General features: G+C 44.0%; 1 protein-coding gene across 1 annotated transcript in view; it reads right to left on the bottom strand.

Moving 5' to 3' along the window:
- The window catches only part of VEGFD (vascular endothelial growth factor D), an 82809-nt gene that overhangs the window by 44796 nt on the left and 20298 nt on the right, over positions 1–17715 (bottom strand). The window contains exon 2 of the mRNA XM_030202322.1: positions 6679–6880. Within this exon, the coding sequence (XP_030058182.1) occupies positions 6679–6880 (202 nt within the window). The remainder of the gene's footprint in view (positions 1–6678; positions 6881–17715) is intronic.

The following is a 17715-nucleotide window of genomic DNA, read 5'->3' as shown; positions in this document are numbered from 1 at the left end:
TTGCATTTGAAACTGATAGAAACCATGTTTTTAGACTTTACTTCAGAAAAATTTCGACCCAGTTTCTCGGAGCAAAAATACAAATTTTTCCTGATTTGAGTAAAAATACCCAGAGGAGGAGGAGAGAATTTCTGGGTCTTAGGCCTCGAGTTCTCTCCTTAGGCGGTACCTTTAAATTGAAATTTGCCTGTAGGTGTTTAATTTCCTTGAATGCTGTATATTATGTATTTTTTGAACCTGACAAACTGTGTCAGTTTATAGTTTCCAAAGAGAGTGGAGGCGAAAGAGGCCTGGTTGCCCCAGAAGGGAGCTGAAACCGCAAGCTGTGAACGGTCTCTCCCCTCATAGAGGTTTTTTTTTTTTTCTTTTTTCTGTATTATAAAGTGATAATTCCTTGTGTCTTGACCATATCATTGTGGACTAAGTAACAATATGATTTCTTTCTCCTTGGTTTAAAGGACGAATGTTCTCTTATATAATTTCCTGAATTACCTACATTTATATTATGTAAATGTTTATTTTCAAAATAATAAATAAATAAATAAATAAAAAGAAATGGGGCCATTTGAAGGTACATTGGGGGAAGAGGACCTGACATTTTCTATGGCCCTTGAAACCACTCTGATCCCTGAGAAGAGAATAGAAACTCTAGATCCTGCCGTGGCAGGGTGAATAGAGGTGAAGACATCCATGGTGCAGAGAGAAGATACCACATGTCAGCATGGGTAGATCAAGTGCAGCGGCAGAACCAGAAGAGCTGTGTCTCCTTTGTGCTCCTGTTTCTGGACTGCTGGGGCATGGATAAAAAATAAAAACGACAAAACGAAAACGACATGGAAGGAAACACAAAAAAGATATAAACACAAGATATGACAGGCCAAAAGGAAATTCTTTAAAGACCAAAGAGGCCCTGACTATAAAGCCTCAAAGAAACTATTCAAACTAGTGAATAAATTAATAGATGCCAAATCAGCGACAATATCGAATGATCTCCGACTCGTAGAAGATCTAGCCAAATATTTTGAGGAAAAAAATCATCAACTTACGAAAAAGTCTCCTTCACGACGCATCAAAATTAGACTCCTTATTATATGAACCTGACCCACTCCCTGGAGAAACACCAGTGGATCAAACCTGGACAAATTTCTTACACCTCTCCACTGAGACAGTGGCCCAAACGATCATAAAGTTCTCTTCAGCTCACAGCCCTTTAGACGCATGTCCTCACTACATTATGAAAACACCCCCCAACCAATTTATTGAAGAGCTCACATCCCACCTTAACTTCATGTTTGATGAAGTAATATTCCCTGTGAACAAAGCAACCATCCTACTCACACCCATCCCAAAAGACCCCAAGAAAAAAACAAAGATATCACGAACTACAGACCAGTTGTGTCAATACCACTAACAACCAAGTTGATGGAAGGCTTAGTAGCCAAACAATTAACGGACTACATCAATCACTTTTCAATACTGCACGAATGTCAATCGGGATTCAGAACTAACCACAGTACTGAAACAGTCCTAATTACATTACTGACCAAATTCAAACATGAAACAGCAAGAGGCAACAACATTCTATTACTCCATGTCTAGCGCATTTCACATGGTCGACCACCAAATTCTACTAAGAATACTTGACAAGGTAGAAATAGGAGGTAAAATAATTTCTTGGATTAAAGGTTTCCTAACCACCAGATCATACGAAGTCAAGGTGAATGCAGAAATCTCACCCCCCCCCCCCCCCACCCGGAAACCAGAATGTGGAGTCCCACAAGGCTTACCACTTTCACCCATCTTATTCAATCTAATGATGATTCCCTAGCCAAATCCCTATCCACCCATAGACTCAATCCGTTCTTATACACTGATGACAATCACAATCTACATCCCCTTCAAAAAAAGACCCATCAGAAATAGACCCCAAAACCACAACCAGCATGACTATTATGGAAACTTAGGCCTCTGCCTTCAAGCTACTGCTCAACAGGGAAAAAACACATTGCCTGATACTTTCGTCTTTATACAACACTACACAATTTAAACCAATCAATGCACTGGGTTCACTGCTCCCAATCATAGACAACCTGAAAATCCTTGGCATCACCATAGACCGGGACTTATCCCTTGAAAAGCAAGCTAAAGCTACCACAAAGAAAATGTTGCACGCTATGTGGAAACTCAAATGCTTAAAACAATATTTCCCAAGAGACATATTTCGCAATCTGATTCAGACCATGATCCTTGCTCACGTGGACTACTGCAATGGAATCTACGCAGGGTATAAAGATCAAATCCTGAAAAAAGTGCAAACAGCACAAAACACAGCACCGAGACTCATCTATGGAAAATTAAGATTTGACAGCGCCAAACCCCTCCTCTTGAAACTACACTGGTTACCGATCAAGGACCATATAGTCTTCAAAATCTGCTCACTGGTATACAGAATAATATTTGGCCAATCACCAAGTTACATGACCAACCTAGTAGACTTACTAATCAGGAACACAAAAAAAACAGCCAGATCATACCTTACCCTCCATTTCCCATCTTTTAAGGACATCAAATATAAAGCAACGCTAGCAACGAGTTTTTTCTTTATCAACACCAAAATATGGAACACACTTCCAAAGGACCTTAAACTGAACAACTATTTAACCTTCTGAAAACACCTGAAGGCTGATCTATTAACCCCCCCCCCCCCCCCCCCCCCCCCCCCCCCCCCCCCCCACTGAACCAACCTAAGCAACAATGGACTCATCAGATCTACCCACAAAATTAACAGATGGAATGGAAAAGACACAAGCCCACAGCAACCAACCAGGACCCAAGAACTTCTCAACTCTCTAATCTTACTACCCTACCCACCCCATGCACCTCATACCCACTTGTCCACTGAAGAACAACCGGTCCCGCCCAACTGTTCATCCAACTTTGTCTTGTTATGATCTTATCTGACTCTCTTTGTAATTCCCTAACAATGAATCATGTAAACCAAATTGTAATCTCCTAAGGTCATTGGCCAACCTAATACTTCTGCAAGAGACCTCTACAGACTCTCGCTGTATCTATCGAATTGTTAAACCCACTCGATACCTGTAACTGCCCCCATTGTTCCATGTAAGCCATAGGTGGGAAAATGCGGAACACAAATGCAATCAATCAATCAATCAATCAATAAAGCTCCCCTTCTGGGGCAGTGGCCTCTATTTCAACAGTTTCTGAGATCAAAACTGCAAAAGTGATGGATTTTGATTCTATAAAGACGGCAGCAATATCTCCAGACTCCATCTGGACAGCAGTAGACTGAATCGGTAAGAGCCTTTCAGGTCAATTATTACAACTTTTTTCGTAAGTTCAAGCATTTAACACGGTAGTAGAGTCTCAGGTGGCTGAAGAGGCACAGAGCGAAAACAGATTCAATGCTATTTTGTGGCAAGGGTTAAAAATTTAATTGGAAGCTGTCCTGCCTGTTGCATCTGCTTTTTATGTACCTTCCTCTGAATTGCAAACAGATGGATCTTTGCCAAATATGCTCATAGCCTGGATTTATTGGCTTTTCTATCGTTAAATCGTAGGATCAATTTATTTCCTGACATTGCCAGAGCCATACAACAATTTCTTATAAGACATCCTAAGGTGTTACAGATTTGAGCCGTGTCCTTTCTCAGATTTCCTTGCAAATGTATAGCGAGGTGTAGGAGATCTGATATGTATTTTTTGAGTCAGCTCAACTGTCCTGTTCTCCGTCTGACAAGATTAAGTAGTCGTTGTCTGGTGAGGGAGCGAGTTCCTAGATATTTTGTTTTAAGAACTGAGATGTACAAACATACTAAGCGTTGCCATACCGGACGGACCAAAGGTCCATCAAGCCCTGTATCCTGTTTCCAGCAGTAGCCAATCCATGTCACAAGTACCTGGCAAGATCCTAGAACAGAAAAACAGATTTTATGCTGCTTATCCTAGAATTAAGCGATGGATTTTCCTAAGTCCATCTTAATAATGGCTTATGAACTTTTCCTTTAGGAACTTGTCCAAACCTTTTTCAAACTCTGCTATGCTAACCACATTTATCACATTCTCTTTCTCTGGCAATAAATTCCAGATATATATATATATCTCAGAGCTGCCAAGGGGGAGATTTAGGGCCCACCGATAGCTCCGCCCCAACCCACCCATAGCTCCGCCCAGCCCAGCCACAGCTCTGCTCAGAACCGTCCACAGGTCCGCCCCGGCACAGCCTCCCTTTCCAGTGACAGCAGGAGACACCTTGTAAAACATCATTTCCTGCTGCTGCGAGACCAGGCTCAATGGAAGTAACCCCTCCCTGGACACATATGAGCAATTTTCTCAATATTGGGGGTGCTCAAGCACCCATAGCACCCACAGAGTCGGTTCCTATGATCTCATAGACCAGCCCTGTAGAAACAGGGGATGACACCAAATTAAGCAAGTCTCATGTCTCCTGCTGCTGGTTCTAGTGGGAGAACCAAGGATGTTTTGGGAAAAGCCAAAATTCCAGGCTGTAGACAGACAGCCTGAAGACCTCCCCAAAGCTCTTATACCAAGCTCCCAGAATTGAAAGGGACTCAAAAAAGTGAATGTAATTTGATTTGTAAATACTATTGTAAAAGCTTGAGCTAAATCAAAATTAAAAAAAAAATGTTAAAAGTGATTAAAACCATTCCTCTGGAGATTATTCGTTATAGCTAACCTATTCCAGCCACATGTTTGTTTTAACCTGTTCAGAAAAACCTCTAATGACAGACTAATGTACCTCCTTGGTGACATGTTCCAGTGTCTAATTATTCATAACGTCCAATCTTCAGTCTCCTCTACTGGAGTCTCAATCAATTACTTCTTGTCCTGTCCTTGGTGCAGATGGAAAACAGATGCCCGTCCTCTTTGTATTCCCCCACCCCACCCCCACTCCGTTCTCTATATTGAAATATTGCTCTCTCAACTCCCTCGGTCTTTTCCAGATTAACCAAGTTCAGTACCTTCAACCATTCCTCACGGCTCAAATGCCTGTTCCTCTCTTTTTGTCAGACTACACCCCTCCCACCCTAAATATGCTTCGAACAGCTAACAGAAAGAGAAGGAATCTCATCTGCAAGAAATAGTGTGAGATTCAGAAACACAGAAGCATAGCAGGTGATGACAGGAAAAGAACCACCAACCCATTAGTTCTCCCTGTCCACATTTTCAAGGGTTTAACCCTGCTGTCTGTAGGATGACACACCTTAACCGAGACTGTTTCTCCACTGTTTCTCCACTTTCCATGAGGAGGGTACCTGGTCAAAATAGCCCTGTCAAAAAACAAGGAGTGGCCTAGTGGTTAGGGTGGTGGACTTTGGTCCTGGGGAACTGAGGAACTGCGTTCGATTCCCACTTCAGGCACAGGCAGCTCCTTGTGACTCTGGGCAAGTCACTTAACCCTCCATTGCCCCATGTAAGCCGCATTGAGCCTGCCATGAGTGAGGAAGCGCGGGGTACAAATGTAACAAAAATAAAATAGATACTATTGGAGATTCTACATGGAATGTTGCTACTATTGGAGATTCTACATGGAATGTTGCTATTCCACTAGCAACATTCCAGGTACAAGGCTGCGCAGGCTTCTGTTTCTGTGAGTCTGACGTCCTGCACGTACGTGCAGGACGTCAGACTCACAGAAGCAGAAGCCTGCGCGGCCACATTGGTGATCTGCAAGGGCCGACTTCTACATGGAATGTTGCTAGTGGAATAGCAACATTCCTAGAATCTCAAATAGTAGCAACAGTGGAGGAGTGGCCTAGTGATTAGGGTGGTGGACTTTGGTCCTGGGGAACTGAGGAACTGTTTGATTCCCACTTCAGGCACAGGCAGCTCCTTGTGACTCTGGGCAAGTCACTTAACCCTCCATTGCCCCATGTAAGCCGCATTGAGCCTGCCATGAGTGGGAAAGCACGGGGCACAAATGTAACAAAAAAAAAAAATAAGCCCCCGACATAAGAGCCACTGTCAAAACGGCCTGCCCCTGACAAATTAGCCCCCTGACAAAAGGGTCCGATCACCAGTCGACCTCAGTAGTCTTGTGTCTGACTTGTGTGATATGCTATTCTTTTCTAGGGGGCTATTTTGTCAAGGGCAATTTTGTTACAAGGTTGTTTTGTCTGGGGTTTTTTTGACAGGGCTATTATGTCTGGGTGCCACATGAGGAGGCCTGCGAGGATCATTCTTTTTTCTGACTCCAACAATACAACAGATGGATATTTCGCATGTTTTTGACACACACAACCTCAGACTCTTCACACACTACTGAAGAGCCAGGACATATGTGAGACAGTGGCGTAGCCACAGGTGGGCCTGGGTGGGCACGTTTAGTGGTAGCTGGTGGGAATCCCAAGCTCCGCCAGCTGAAGACTTCCCCCTGATGGTAATAAAAACGCTACTCTCCACGATACTGGCACCTGCGCATGCTCAGTTTTCAGTGCATGCCTGCTTCAGACTACCAAGGTGGAAAGAAGCGTTTTCCTGCCAGCTGAGATATTTTTGGTGGTGGTGGTGGGGGGGGGGGGGGGGTAGAACACTTGTTGCCCACCCACTTCTTGCCTAGGCCCACCCAAAATCTGTTGTCTGGCTATGCCCCTGATGTGTGAGATGACCATAGATTCCACGCAAACATAATCCTACCTTTCAGGACTTCCGCTCCGTAGAATGCAGCCGCAAATCGCGTTGAGCGATGCGACGCCGATCGGGAGTCTGGACCGGCAAGATGTTTGATCTTTGATCTGCACCGCCACAGCTTCAGCTCTCTCGACTGAATGATCTCAAGCAGCTCTTCCAGACTGGCAGCCGATCTGATCTGGTTTTCTAACTCTGCTCGAGACAGCCCCTGTAAGAGACGGGGATTGTACAGTGACTGCGCGTGCATAGGTTATGTGTTAGAACAGAATGATGACATATATTATTAATTCTCTTCACCCTCTCCCCCCGCCCTCTGCATCGTGGTGGATTTCTCATCAGAAGAACTTTGCATGTTATATATCTGTTTATCGTAGTGTACAAAGTAAATTTCCTCTTTGCTTTTAATCGTTTGCCGTGAGCATTACCTACCAGAATATTTATTTATTCCAGACTTACTATCCTGCTTATTTTCGAAAGAGAAGGACGCCCCTCTTCCGATGCAAATCGGGAGATGGGGGTCCTCCCAAAGTCGACCAAATCGGCATAATCGAAAGCCGATTTTGGGCGTCCTTAACTGCTTTCCATCGCGGGGACGACCAAAGGTCCCAGGGGTGTGTCGGCAGCATACCGAAGGTGGGACGGGGGCGTAGTTAAGAGATGGGCGTCCTTGGCTGAAATTGGAAAAAAGAAGGGCGTCCATGATGAACACTTGGCCGACTCTACTTGGTTCATTTGTTTTCACGACCAAGCCTCAAAAAGGTGCCCGAACTGACCAACCACCGGAGGGAATCGGGGATGACCTCCCCTGACTCCCCCAGTGGTCACTAACCCCTTCCCACCCTCAAAAAAACAACTTTAAAAACTTTTTTTGCCAGCCTCTATGCCAGCCTCAAATGCCATACTCAGGTCCATCGCAGCAGTATACAGGTACCTGGAGCAGTTGTAGTGGGTGCACTGTACTTCAGGCAGGTGGACCCAGGCCCACCCCCCCACCTGTTACATTTGTGGTGGTAAATGTGAGCCCTCCAAAACCCACCACAAACCCAATGTACCCACATCTAGATGCCCCCTTCATCCCTAAGGGCTATGGTAGTGGTGTACAGTTGTGGGGAGGGGGTTTTGGGGGGGGGCTCAGCACACAAGGTAAGGGAGCTATGCACCTGGGAGCAATTTTTGAAGTCCACTGCAGTGCCCCCTAGGGTGCCCAGTTGGTGTGCTGGCATGTGAGGGGGACCAGTGCACTACAAATGCTGGCTCCTCCCATGACCAAATGGCTTGGATTTGGCTGGTTTTGAGATGGGCGTCCTTCGTTTCCATTATCGGCGAAAACCGAGGTCGCCCATCTCTAAGGTCGGCAATCTCAACATTTAGGTCGACCCAAAATGTTGAGATTTGGGCGTCCCCGACCGTATTATCGAAACGAAAGATGGACGCCCATCTTGTTTCGATAATACGGGATGCCCCGCCCCTTCACCGGGACGTCCTTATGCCCCTCTAAATCGCTTGAACTGGCAGGCAGGGCTAAGCAGTTTACAAACTAAGGGGCCCTTTTACTAAAGGGTAGCCACGCATCAATCTGGAATTTCTGCCGGCCCGCTGTGGCGGCCAGCAGCAGTTCTGCCCCCAGCGTGCGGCATTTCCAATGCTGACGGAATTTTGCAAAAATGATCGCTACAGGGGGTTACCGCTGGTGACCTTACTGCCACCTGAATGGGTGGCAGACAGTAAGTGCTCCCCCCAAAATGGGAGCACGGAAAGAGCGAACTTACCACACGGCCATTTCTTTTTTTTTCCACCTTTTTACCTGCTGCGGTAAAAGGGGATTCTGTGCACGGCCAAAACTCACGCTGCTGCTAACGCAGGGTCCCTTTTTTCCGCAGCTTAGTAAAAGGGACCTAAAAATTAAATAGATAAATTGATCCAGTGCATTTTTTCTAGCAAAAAAGGTGCCGGTACTCAAATGCCAGGCCACCCTTCAGGGGTGGGGTAATCACGGAGGAACCCACCCCACAATATCCAGACCCCCTGCAACCAGTCACAGAATCCATGACAAGCCAGAATTGGTGTGTAGGGCCTGAGCTCTTTCATTAAAACCTGGGGTCCATGGATCAATTTCAGCACACAATGGAAAAGGTGCCGGTACTCAGTACCCCCAAGTACCCCCTCAAAAAAAGCCCTGCTTTTATCACATGTAGCAGTGATTTTGATTTCTACAGGCATCTCTATTTTCTTTCATTTAGGGGGCTTATCAACATGAGCTATTGTTAAGACGTTATTTTACTGTTAACCCCTGTAATTAGCTTGATTGTTCTATACTTGGCTCACTTTTGATAATGTGATGTCATAATGCCTCATTCCACCAATGGCTAACAGCCAACCTCATCAGTGATGTCACAATGGCCTGATCACCCACACGTGGGTCCCTTTATCCAGTGCATTTGTTCTAGCAAAAGAAGTGCCGGTAGTCAAATGCTAGGCCACCCTTCAGGGGTGGGGTGATCACTGAGGGACCCATCCCACAATAGCCAAGCCCCCTGCAACCAGAATCCATGGCAAGGCAGAATTGGTGTGTAGAGCCTGAGCTTTTTCATTAAAATTTGAGGACCATGGGTCAAATTTAGCAGACAATGGAAAAGGTGCCGGTACTCAGTACCCCCAAGTACCCCCTCAAAAAAAGCCCTGAATTGATCTAAAGTGAAGTAACACGGTTCAGCCTCAGATCAGCCTTTTGTTCCCGAGCTGGCAAAGATTCACCACTTCAACTGATGCATAAAACGGATAGATTTGTATGCAGTATTTTTTTTTTAAAACATTTGTAGTGCTCTGTATGCTTTTTCCATGCCCACTCTGCTACCCTTTAAAGCAGTGCTTTTATGTTGATTTTCCTTCTGCATCAGAGAGTGGGATTATTAGGGGAAAAATCAAACTGGTCTGCTAACAGATAATGCAACTTCCTGCATCAGCTCCTCAGTGGCGATACCCTGCTTCAGGTTTTCGCAGTGGGCAGGGATTTGCATGAATGGTGCAGAACTTTTGTAGTCTGTAATTGCTGGTTTCAGCATCGTTTCTGTTTTTTGTTCTTTGAAACATCTGGTTTTTCTTCACTTTGCAAAGGTTCTTCTCATTTACAGACATTGTCTGTACCTTGGGCTTTTCTTAATCTGTGCTGGCAAAGCAGGGGCGTAGCCAGACACCCAATTTTGGATGGGCCCAAGATGGGTGGGCAGAAGAACCCCACCCCATCCCACAGGTGATTTGGTCTCTCCTTCTCTCGCCTGCATGCCATATGGTCTCTCAAATATCCCCCCCCCCCCCCTCCTGCACACCTTTTAAATAGCAGATTCTCACCGGCAGTAAACAGCAACTAATACACAGTACTCATGTTGACCCCACATCCTTCCCACTGATGCAGCTTCCTGTTTCTGCATAGGCGGGAATACGTCAGAGGGGAAGGCTTTGGGGCCGGTGTGAGCAGTATGTATCAGTCGCTGCTTCCTGCAGGCGAAGATCTGCTATTTATAAGGTATGCAGGAGGGACAGTCATTGGGAATTTTCAGCGTGGGAATCTCTGCCGGCCACATCATAGGTGTGCTGCTACTGGTGGGCCTGAGCTCAAAGTGGGTGGGCCTGGGCAAAGCCTCCAGCCAGTCAGGTCTTCAGGATATCTGCAGCGTATAGGATAGAAATGAGCAATGCAGGGTCTCCGATGCATGCCAATTTCTCTAATACATATTCATAGCAGATATGCAAAACTGCACCTGTTAGTGAGTTCCCCCAGGATCGATTTGGTGAGTGACTTAATCTGGTTCCGAATATTTCTGAGCTGCTCTTGAGCATAACGCATAAAAAAAATACCCAAAACACTGCTGATGCTTAGCAGATGAGGAAACCCCGAGTAGTTAAAACAAATCCAAACAAGGCTTCAACATGAAAGTCTGTCTGAGGTCTAGTTAGGCATGAACTCCTGTCAACAGAGGGTAGCTAAAATAAAAACGCCAAAATATACATTAAAAATAAAACATTCTTGGAACACTTGAATACACTTGTAGCTACTGAAACAAAACAAAGAAGGGGGCTGGGGTGATGCCTCAGTGCTAATGCTGTACACTAGAGTTTATTCCCCGATTTGGGCTTCTGCCCTTAGTATAGCCATGATTGCTGATACTGTGGAGGTTGTATTCACAGATCCTGATGTGGATGCAGGGTTGTCGAGAGGAGACACGGGGGGAGGGGGGGCAAGATTCCCCGGGCCTGGCCGCCAAGGGAGGCCTGGCGCCAGAAGGCTCTGCTCCCTTGGTCTGTCTCTCTCCTGTTCCTGTGTGTCGGGACCTGGGTTATCGCGTTAACACGATAACCCAGGTCCTGACACACAGGAGTAGGAGAGTGACAGCCCGAGGGAGGGGCAGACGCAGGAAGGTAGGGGGCGGAGGCGGCCCGAGTGGAGTGGAGGACAGCTGCGACCCTAAGTGTGTGTGTGGGGAGGGGGAGAGCAGTAGCCTTGCCCCAGGCCCAGCTCTGTCTCTCGGTGGCCCTGTGTGGATGAAGCCATCATTTCACAACGGTGACACCTAGAGACTGACTTTCGAGCCCATAAATGTAAGGGTCTAGAAGGTGCTCTAACGTAGTTGTAAGGTTCTAGAAGGTGCAGCTCTAAGGTTCTAGAAGGTGCTCTAACACAGTTGTAAGGCTCTAGAAGGTGCAGCTGTAAGGTTCTAGAAGGTGCTCTAATGCAGTTGGAAGGTTCTAGAAGGTGCTCTAGTGCATCTGTAAGGTTCTAGAAGATGCTCTAGCACAAATGTAAGGTTCTAGAAGGCGCTCTAGTGCAGTTGTAAGGTTCTAGAAGGTGCTCAAGCTCAGTTGTAAGGTTCTAGAAGGTGCAGTTGTAAGGTTCTACCAGGTGCTCTAGTGCAGCTGTAAGGTTCTAGAAGGTGCTCTAGTGTAGTGGTTTTCAACCCAGTCCTGTGGACACACCTGGCCAGCCAGGTTTTCAGAGTACCCACAATGAATTTGCATGAAAGATTGTGCATGCAGTTGAGGAAGTGCATGCTAATACATCTCAATCATGTTCACTCTGGATATCCTGAAAACCCAACTAGCCAAGCGGTGCTTGAGGACTGGGTTGAAAACAACCAGCACATGGCATGAACTCCAGGACTTCACCACAACGATTGGTCCTAAAATAGACTGAAATTAAATAGATATGAAAGTGTAGTGCCCTCCATTTCTAGAGAAAATGAAGATCACAGACTGAATTATTGCAATACATTGGAAAATGAATTTGAAAGGTTGTTGTCAGACTCAGTGGAACACAGTTTGGAGGAATGTTACTAAATTATAAGATAGTATTTTAACTCCAACATAAATAAATAGAGGTCACAGACCAAAATGTTGGATGGGCTGCAGCCAAGAGAGCTTTTGTTTACATACACGGGGCAATGCCCAGTTATTCAAAGATTTTGGGACACTGTACGACTGCAGAGATTAAGAATCGTTTCCAAAAATATCCCGTGCAGTTTTATTAGGTCTATCGAAAAAAAAAAAAAAGGGGGGGTTTATATAGACAGGAAAAGAAAATTAATTTTAGCTCATGTTGGGCCTCTTTTACAACACTGCGCTTCCGATTCCCAGTGTGGGAAATGAGAGGAATCCTATTCAGTTCCTATGGACTTCCTCTCATTTGCCATGCGGGAACTGGCTTTGTAAAAGAGGCACCTTCGTTTAATGTTGAAGTCAAAACTATTGCTCCAGGCATTGAATATACATAGCAACATAGAAAAATACAACAGATTCCATAAAACAGAACGCAAAAGCTAGAGATTTCAATTCACATAATAAAATAATCTTCGACTGAGAACAACTTCTACTGCCCAACTACTCTGCCAATATGCAGAAATATAGGAAAACGTCAGCAGACTTCTACGGTCTGTGTCCTGAAAATGGCAAGGACAGATCTAGATCAAGTATGCTTACGTAGTATCACATCATACGTTATGCTATGAGTTTATCTTGTTGGACAGACTGGATGGACCGTACAGGTCTTCATCTGCCATCATCTACTATGTATTGCTGTACGACATTCACTTCATTCACCCGTACAACTGAAAGTCAAATTATATGTATCATTTTGTTCAACACAAGTCCTTTTCTAAGTTAAGCATCATCCTTTGACTGCCCCGTAAAGGTCTTTAGGATGGCTACATTTATTTATTAGGATTTATCTACCACTGAAATTTACCCAAAGGTGGTATACAGCAAAAATCAAAGATATAAGTACATGAGTACATAATTATTGCCATACTGGGAAAGACCAAAGGTCCATCGAGCCCAGCATCTGGTTTCCAACAGTGGCCAATCCAGGTCACAAATACCCGGCAAGGTCCCAAAAATGTACAAAATATTTTATACTGCTTATCCCAGAAATAGTGGATTTTCCCCACGTTCATTTAATAACGGTCTATGGACTTTTCCTTTAGGAAGCCGTCCAAACCTTTTTTAAACTCCGCTAAGCTAACCGCCTTTACCACATTCTCTGGCAATGAATTCCAGAGTTTAATTACACGTTGAGTGAAGAAACATTTTCTCCGATTCGTTTTAAATTTACTACATTGTAGCTTCATCGCATTCCCCCTAGTCCTAGTATTTTTGGAAAGCGTGAACAGACGCTTCACATCTACCCGTTCAACTCCACTCATTATTTTATAGACCTCTATCATATCTCCTCTCAGCCGCCTTTTCTCCAAGCTGAAGAGCCTTAGCCGCTTTAGCCTTTCCTCATAGGCAAGTCGTCCCATCCCCTTTATCATTTTCGTCGCCCTTCTCTGCACCTTTTCTAATTCCACTATATCTTTTTTGAGATGCAGTAACCAGAATTGTACACAATATTCGAGGTGCGGTCGCACCATAGAGTGATACAAAGGGATTATAACATCCTCATTTTTGTTTTCCATTCCTTTCCGAATAATACCTAACATTCTATTTGCCTTCTTAGCTGCAGCAGCACACTGAGCAGAAGGTTTCAACGTATCATCAACGACACCTAGATCCCTTTCTTGGTCCGTGACTCCTAACGTGGAACCTTGCATGACGTAGCTATAACTCGGGTTCCTCTTTCCCACATGCATCACTTTGCACTTGCTGACATTAAACGTCATCTGCCATTTAGACGCAATAGGCAATTATAATCATTCAAATAATACACATTATGACATAGAATGCTACTTACAATGTCAACACAACACAAATCAAAATATCTTAATAGACAGTATATGTTGGAAACATAGGGTATTGGCCTAACTTTAAGTGAAGTCCATAGGATAGCATTTTTCCAGTGCTGATATTTTTAGCGCCATATATAAAATCTCCCTCCCCCCACCCCCACCCCCACCCCAATGTCATTTGGATGCCCAGTCTTCCAGCCTCTAAGGGTCTCTTGCAACCCTCTTGTGTTTTAACACAAAGTTATTCAATTACCTCACTAGTTATAAATATGTTAAAAAGCAACGATCCCAGCACAGACCCCTGTGGAACCCCACTATCTACAAGACTACAAGTATTTTTCGAACCCCACTATCTACCCTTCTCCATTGAGAATACTGACCATTTAACCCTACTCTCTGTTTTCTATCTTTTAACCAGTTTTTAATCCACAATAGGACATTATCTCCTATCCCATGAATCTCTAATTTCCTCAGGAGTCATTCATGAGGCACTTTGTCAAATGTCTTTTGAAAATCCAGATACAATATTGACTAACTCACCTTTATCAATGTTTAGTCATTCTTTGAAAGAAATGTAGTAGATTGGTGAGGCAAGATTTCAATCAACTAAATATAGGTTGTCCTTGTCTCAATAATCCATGTCTATTTATATGCTCTGTAATTTTGGGGTCCATTTACTAAGGCGCACTGAAGAATGACCTGCGGTACTGTAGATGCGTGTTTTGGGTGCACAGAATCATTTTTCAATGCACCTGTAAAAAATGCCTTTTTAAATTTTTTGCCGAAAATGGATGTGCGGCAAAATGAAAATCGCTCTGCGTCCATTTTGGGTCTAAGACCTTACCGCCAGCCACTGACTTAGTGGTAAGGTCTCTTGCGTTAACCATGCGGTAATCGCCAACGCACGTCAAAGTCATTGTTACTGCCAGATTTTCGCCACAATAAAATATATTTTCTGGCACGCATAGTGGACGCACATAAAAAAATGAAATGACTGCATGGGCCACACGGTAGCCAGGTGGTAACTCCAAATTGGCGCATGTTGGGCACGTGTAGGGCACCTACATGGCTTAGGAAAAGGGCCCCTAAATGTTTCTGTACAGAGGAGAGGTAGACATCATAAAATTGATATTGGCAAATAAGCAATACTCATTAGGAGTTGGAGTGGGGAAGCCATTTTTAGGGTTGAAACTATTGATATTTATTATTATTTGTTACATTTTACCCCTCGCTTTCCCACTCGTGGCAGGCTCAATGCGGCTTACATGGGGCAATGGAGGGTTAAGTGACTTGCCCAGAGTCACAAGGAGTTGCCTGTGCCTGAAGTGGGAATCGAACTCAGTTCCCCAGGACCAAAGTCCACCACCCTAACCACTAGGCCACTCCTCCACTGTTGCTACTATTTGAGATTCTACATGGAGTGTTGCTATTCCATGTAGAAGTCGGCCCTTGCAGATCGTGGCCGCGCAGGCTTCTGCTTCTGTGAGTCTGACGTCCTGCACGTACGTGCAGGACGTCAGACTCACAGAAACAGAAGCCTGCGCAGCCTTGTACATGGAATGTTGCTAGTGGAATAGCAACATTCCATGTAGAATCTCCAATAGTATCTATTTTATTTTTGTTACATTTGTACCCCGCACTTCCCCACTCATGGCAGGCTCAATGCAGCTTACATGGGGCCCAGAGTCACAAGGAGCTGCCTGTGCCTGAAGTGGGAATCGAACTCAGTTCCTCAGGACCAAAGTCCACCACCCTAACCACTAGGCCACTCCTCTGTATTATTATATTCTAAGATTGCATCAGATGACCTACCTATAAGGGGTTGGCAAGGTGGAACACTTGTCTTCCCTGGTTATGCTAGTTAAGCATGAAGAAGAGTAACCTGTACCAAATGCCAGATGGCAGATTAGATAACCATATTCATTAGGTGCCAATTTTATTATGTTTCAGTGGGTTGGGTCCTATTAAGCAAATTTTACCAGGTGACACCCCTGTACTAAAAACTGTATAGGGCCAGTTCTAGGGCAATTGGGCACGGACAATTGCTGAGAAATTAGTGCAGACATTTCAGCATGAATAGTAAGATAAACAGTGATTAAATCAAAGGCAGATCCCTAACAGATAACAGGTTAGTCATTCCCCCTCTTACTAAGGCTAGGTGGGAATCTACACGGAGATCGGCTTTTTTCTACCTGTCACCCTCCCTTTGGAATAGCCTTCCAAAGGAGATCAGATTAGAGAAATCTTATCTCCATTACCGAAAACTTCTGAAAACCTCTCTCTTTATAAGCTACGTAGAACAGAACTTAGCATAATAAGATAAGGTCAAAAAGACAAAGAAAAATGGGATAGCTTAACTGGATATTAGATTTTTAACTTGTATTGATTTATTATGTAGTTTATCTTGATTGCTGTGCTTTTCTGTCATGAATGGAATTCCTATGTCTGTTTATTTGTATATACCAATTTTTTTATATATATGTAAACCGCTCTGTTTTGCAGATGCAATAAGATACGGTATATAAATTAACATAAATAATAAATAAATAAATAATTAAGAAAACACACAATAAAAAATGTCAATTAATCTTGCAAATCCCTAGTCAACAAGCAAATATTTTTTTAAAAGGGCAATATTAGGGTTCTCTAAAGGATAATGCTATATAATCAATGAAAACAAATTTATTTTAAAAAAAGATGAGTAAAGAATGTACCAATATAGAATCATTTAACAAAACTTATGTCCAAATAGATTTTTTTTTTTGTTACATTTGTACCCCGCGCTTTCCCACTCATGGCAGGCTCAATGTGGCGGGCAATGGAGGGTTAAGTGACTTGCCCATAGTCACAAGGAGCTGCCTGTGCCGGGAATTGAACTCAGTTCCTCAGGACCAAAGTCCACCATCCTAACCACTAGGCCACTCCTAGTGCATCAAATTAATGCATGGCTGCATCATCGCAAATAATCCATAGTTGAACAAGTTGCGTAATCCATGGCAATCCTTTGACGTTGATGATCGAGAGCCCGGTATTCTTCTTCAGGAAGGAAGGCTGTTCTCTAGCATTGAAGATATTCGATATGCAGGCTATTCATGGTCTGCTCCTTTTGTAATTCCAGCACTTGCCTCAGCGCTGTTGGATGGACAATTTGCATAAACCATGCAAATGCATTAAGTCATCCTTCAACTGTGTTTTTTGTTCATGGTGTGTTATCACAAACAGCCTGATAACAGATCCTGGAAGGGAAAAGAACACCACCTCTTTGTCATCGGCATGGTCATTGCCATCTTCCAATGAAAGCGTCTTCGAAGTAGTGCAGGTGGTCATCGACGGGAAATGACTCAAGCTCTGTAAGTTCTTCATAAGCACAAACTTTCTTGGGAATTGGCAAGTAAGTATTCAAGAGCAACAAGCATCTGGATGTGCAAAGCAAAATCTAGATCTGTGTTATAACGTTCAACGAAGCCATATCCATGTACCTTACGCCAAATGCACTGTCCGAAATGAAAATGGCATCCATAAATTTGCAGTCAGTGCATTTCATTGATGCCTGTAATTAACCTTAAACACTTCTACAGCATATTCCAAAGACATGATTTCACATTTTAGTAAAGCACTTGGGACATCAAAAGCTACTAAATTGTCCTGCGGCAAATTAGCCATTATTATCTGTCAATATAGTCACTCCAAATTATCCTACGATGAATTGTCCATGCTCAACTGTCCACTCCCAATTGCCTGGTGCCAAATTTCCCGGCTACTATTTCACATTAAGGAAAAGTAGGGAGGCGTAAGCCTCACCATAATCCTCCATCCAAAGAGATGG

Source organism: Microcaecilia unicolor, chromosome 4 (genome assembly GCF_901765095.1).
Source record: "Microcaecilia unicolor chromosome 4, aMicUni1.1, whole genome shotgun sequence".
Taxonomy (NCBI): domain Eukaryota; kingdom Metazoa; phylum Chordata; class Amphibia; order Gymnophiona; family Siphonopidae; genus Microcaecilia; species Microcaecilia unicolor.
Note: the sequence above shows the minus strand (reverse complement) of the source record. Positions and strands in the feature narration are given on the sequence as shown.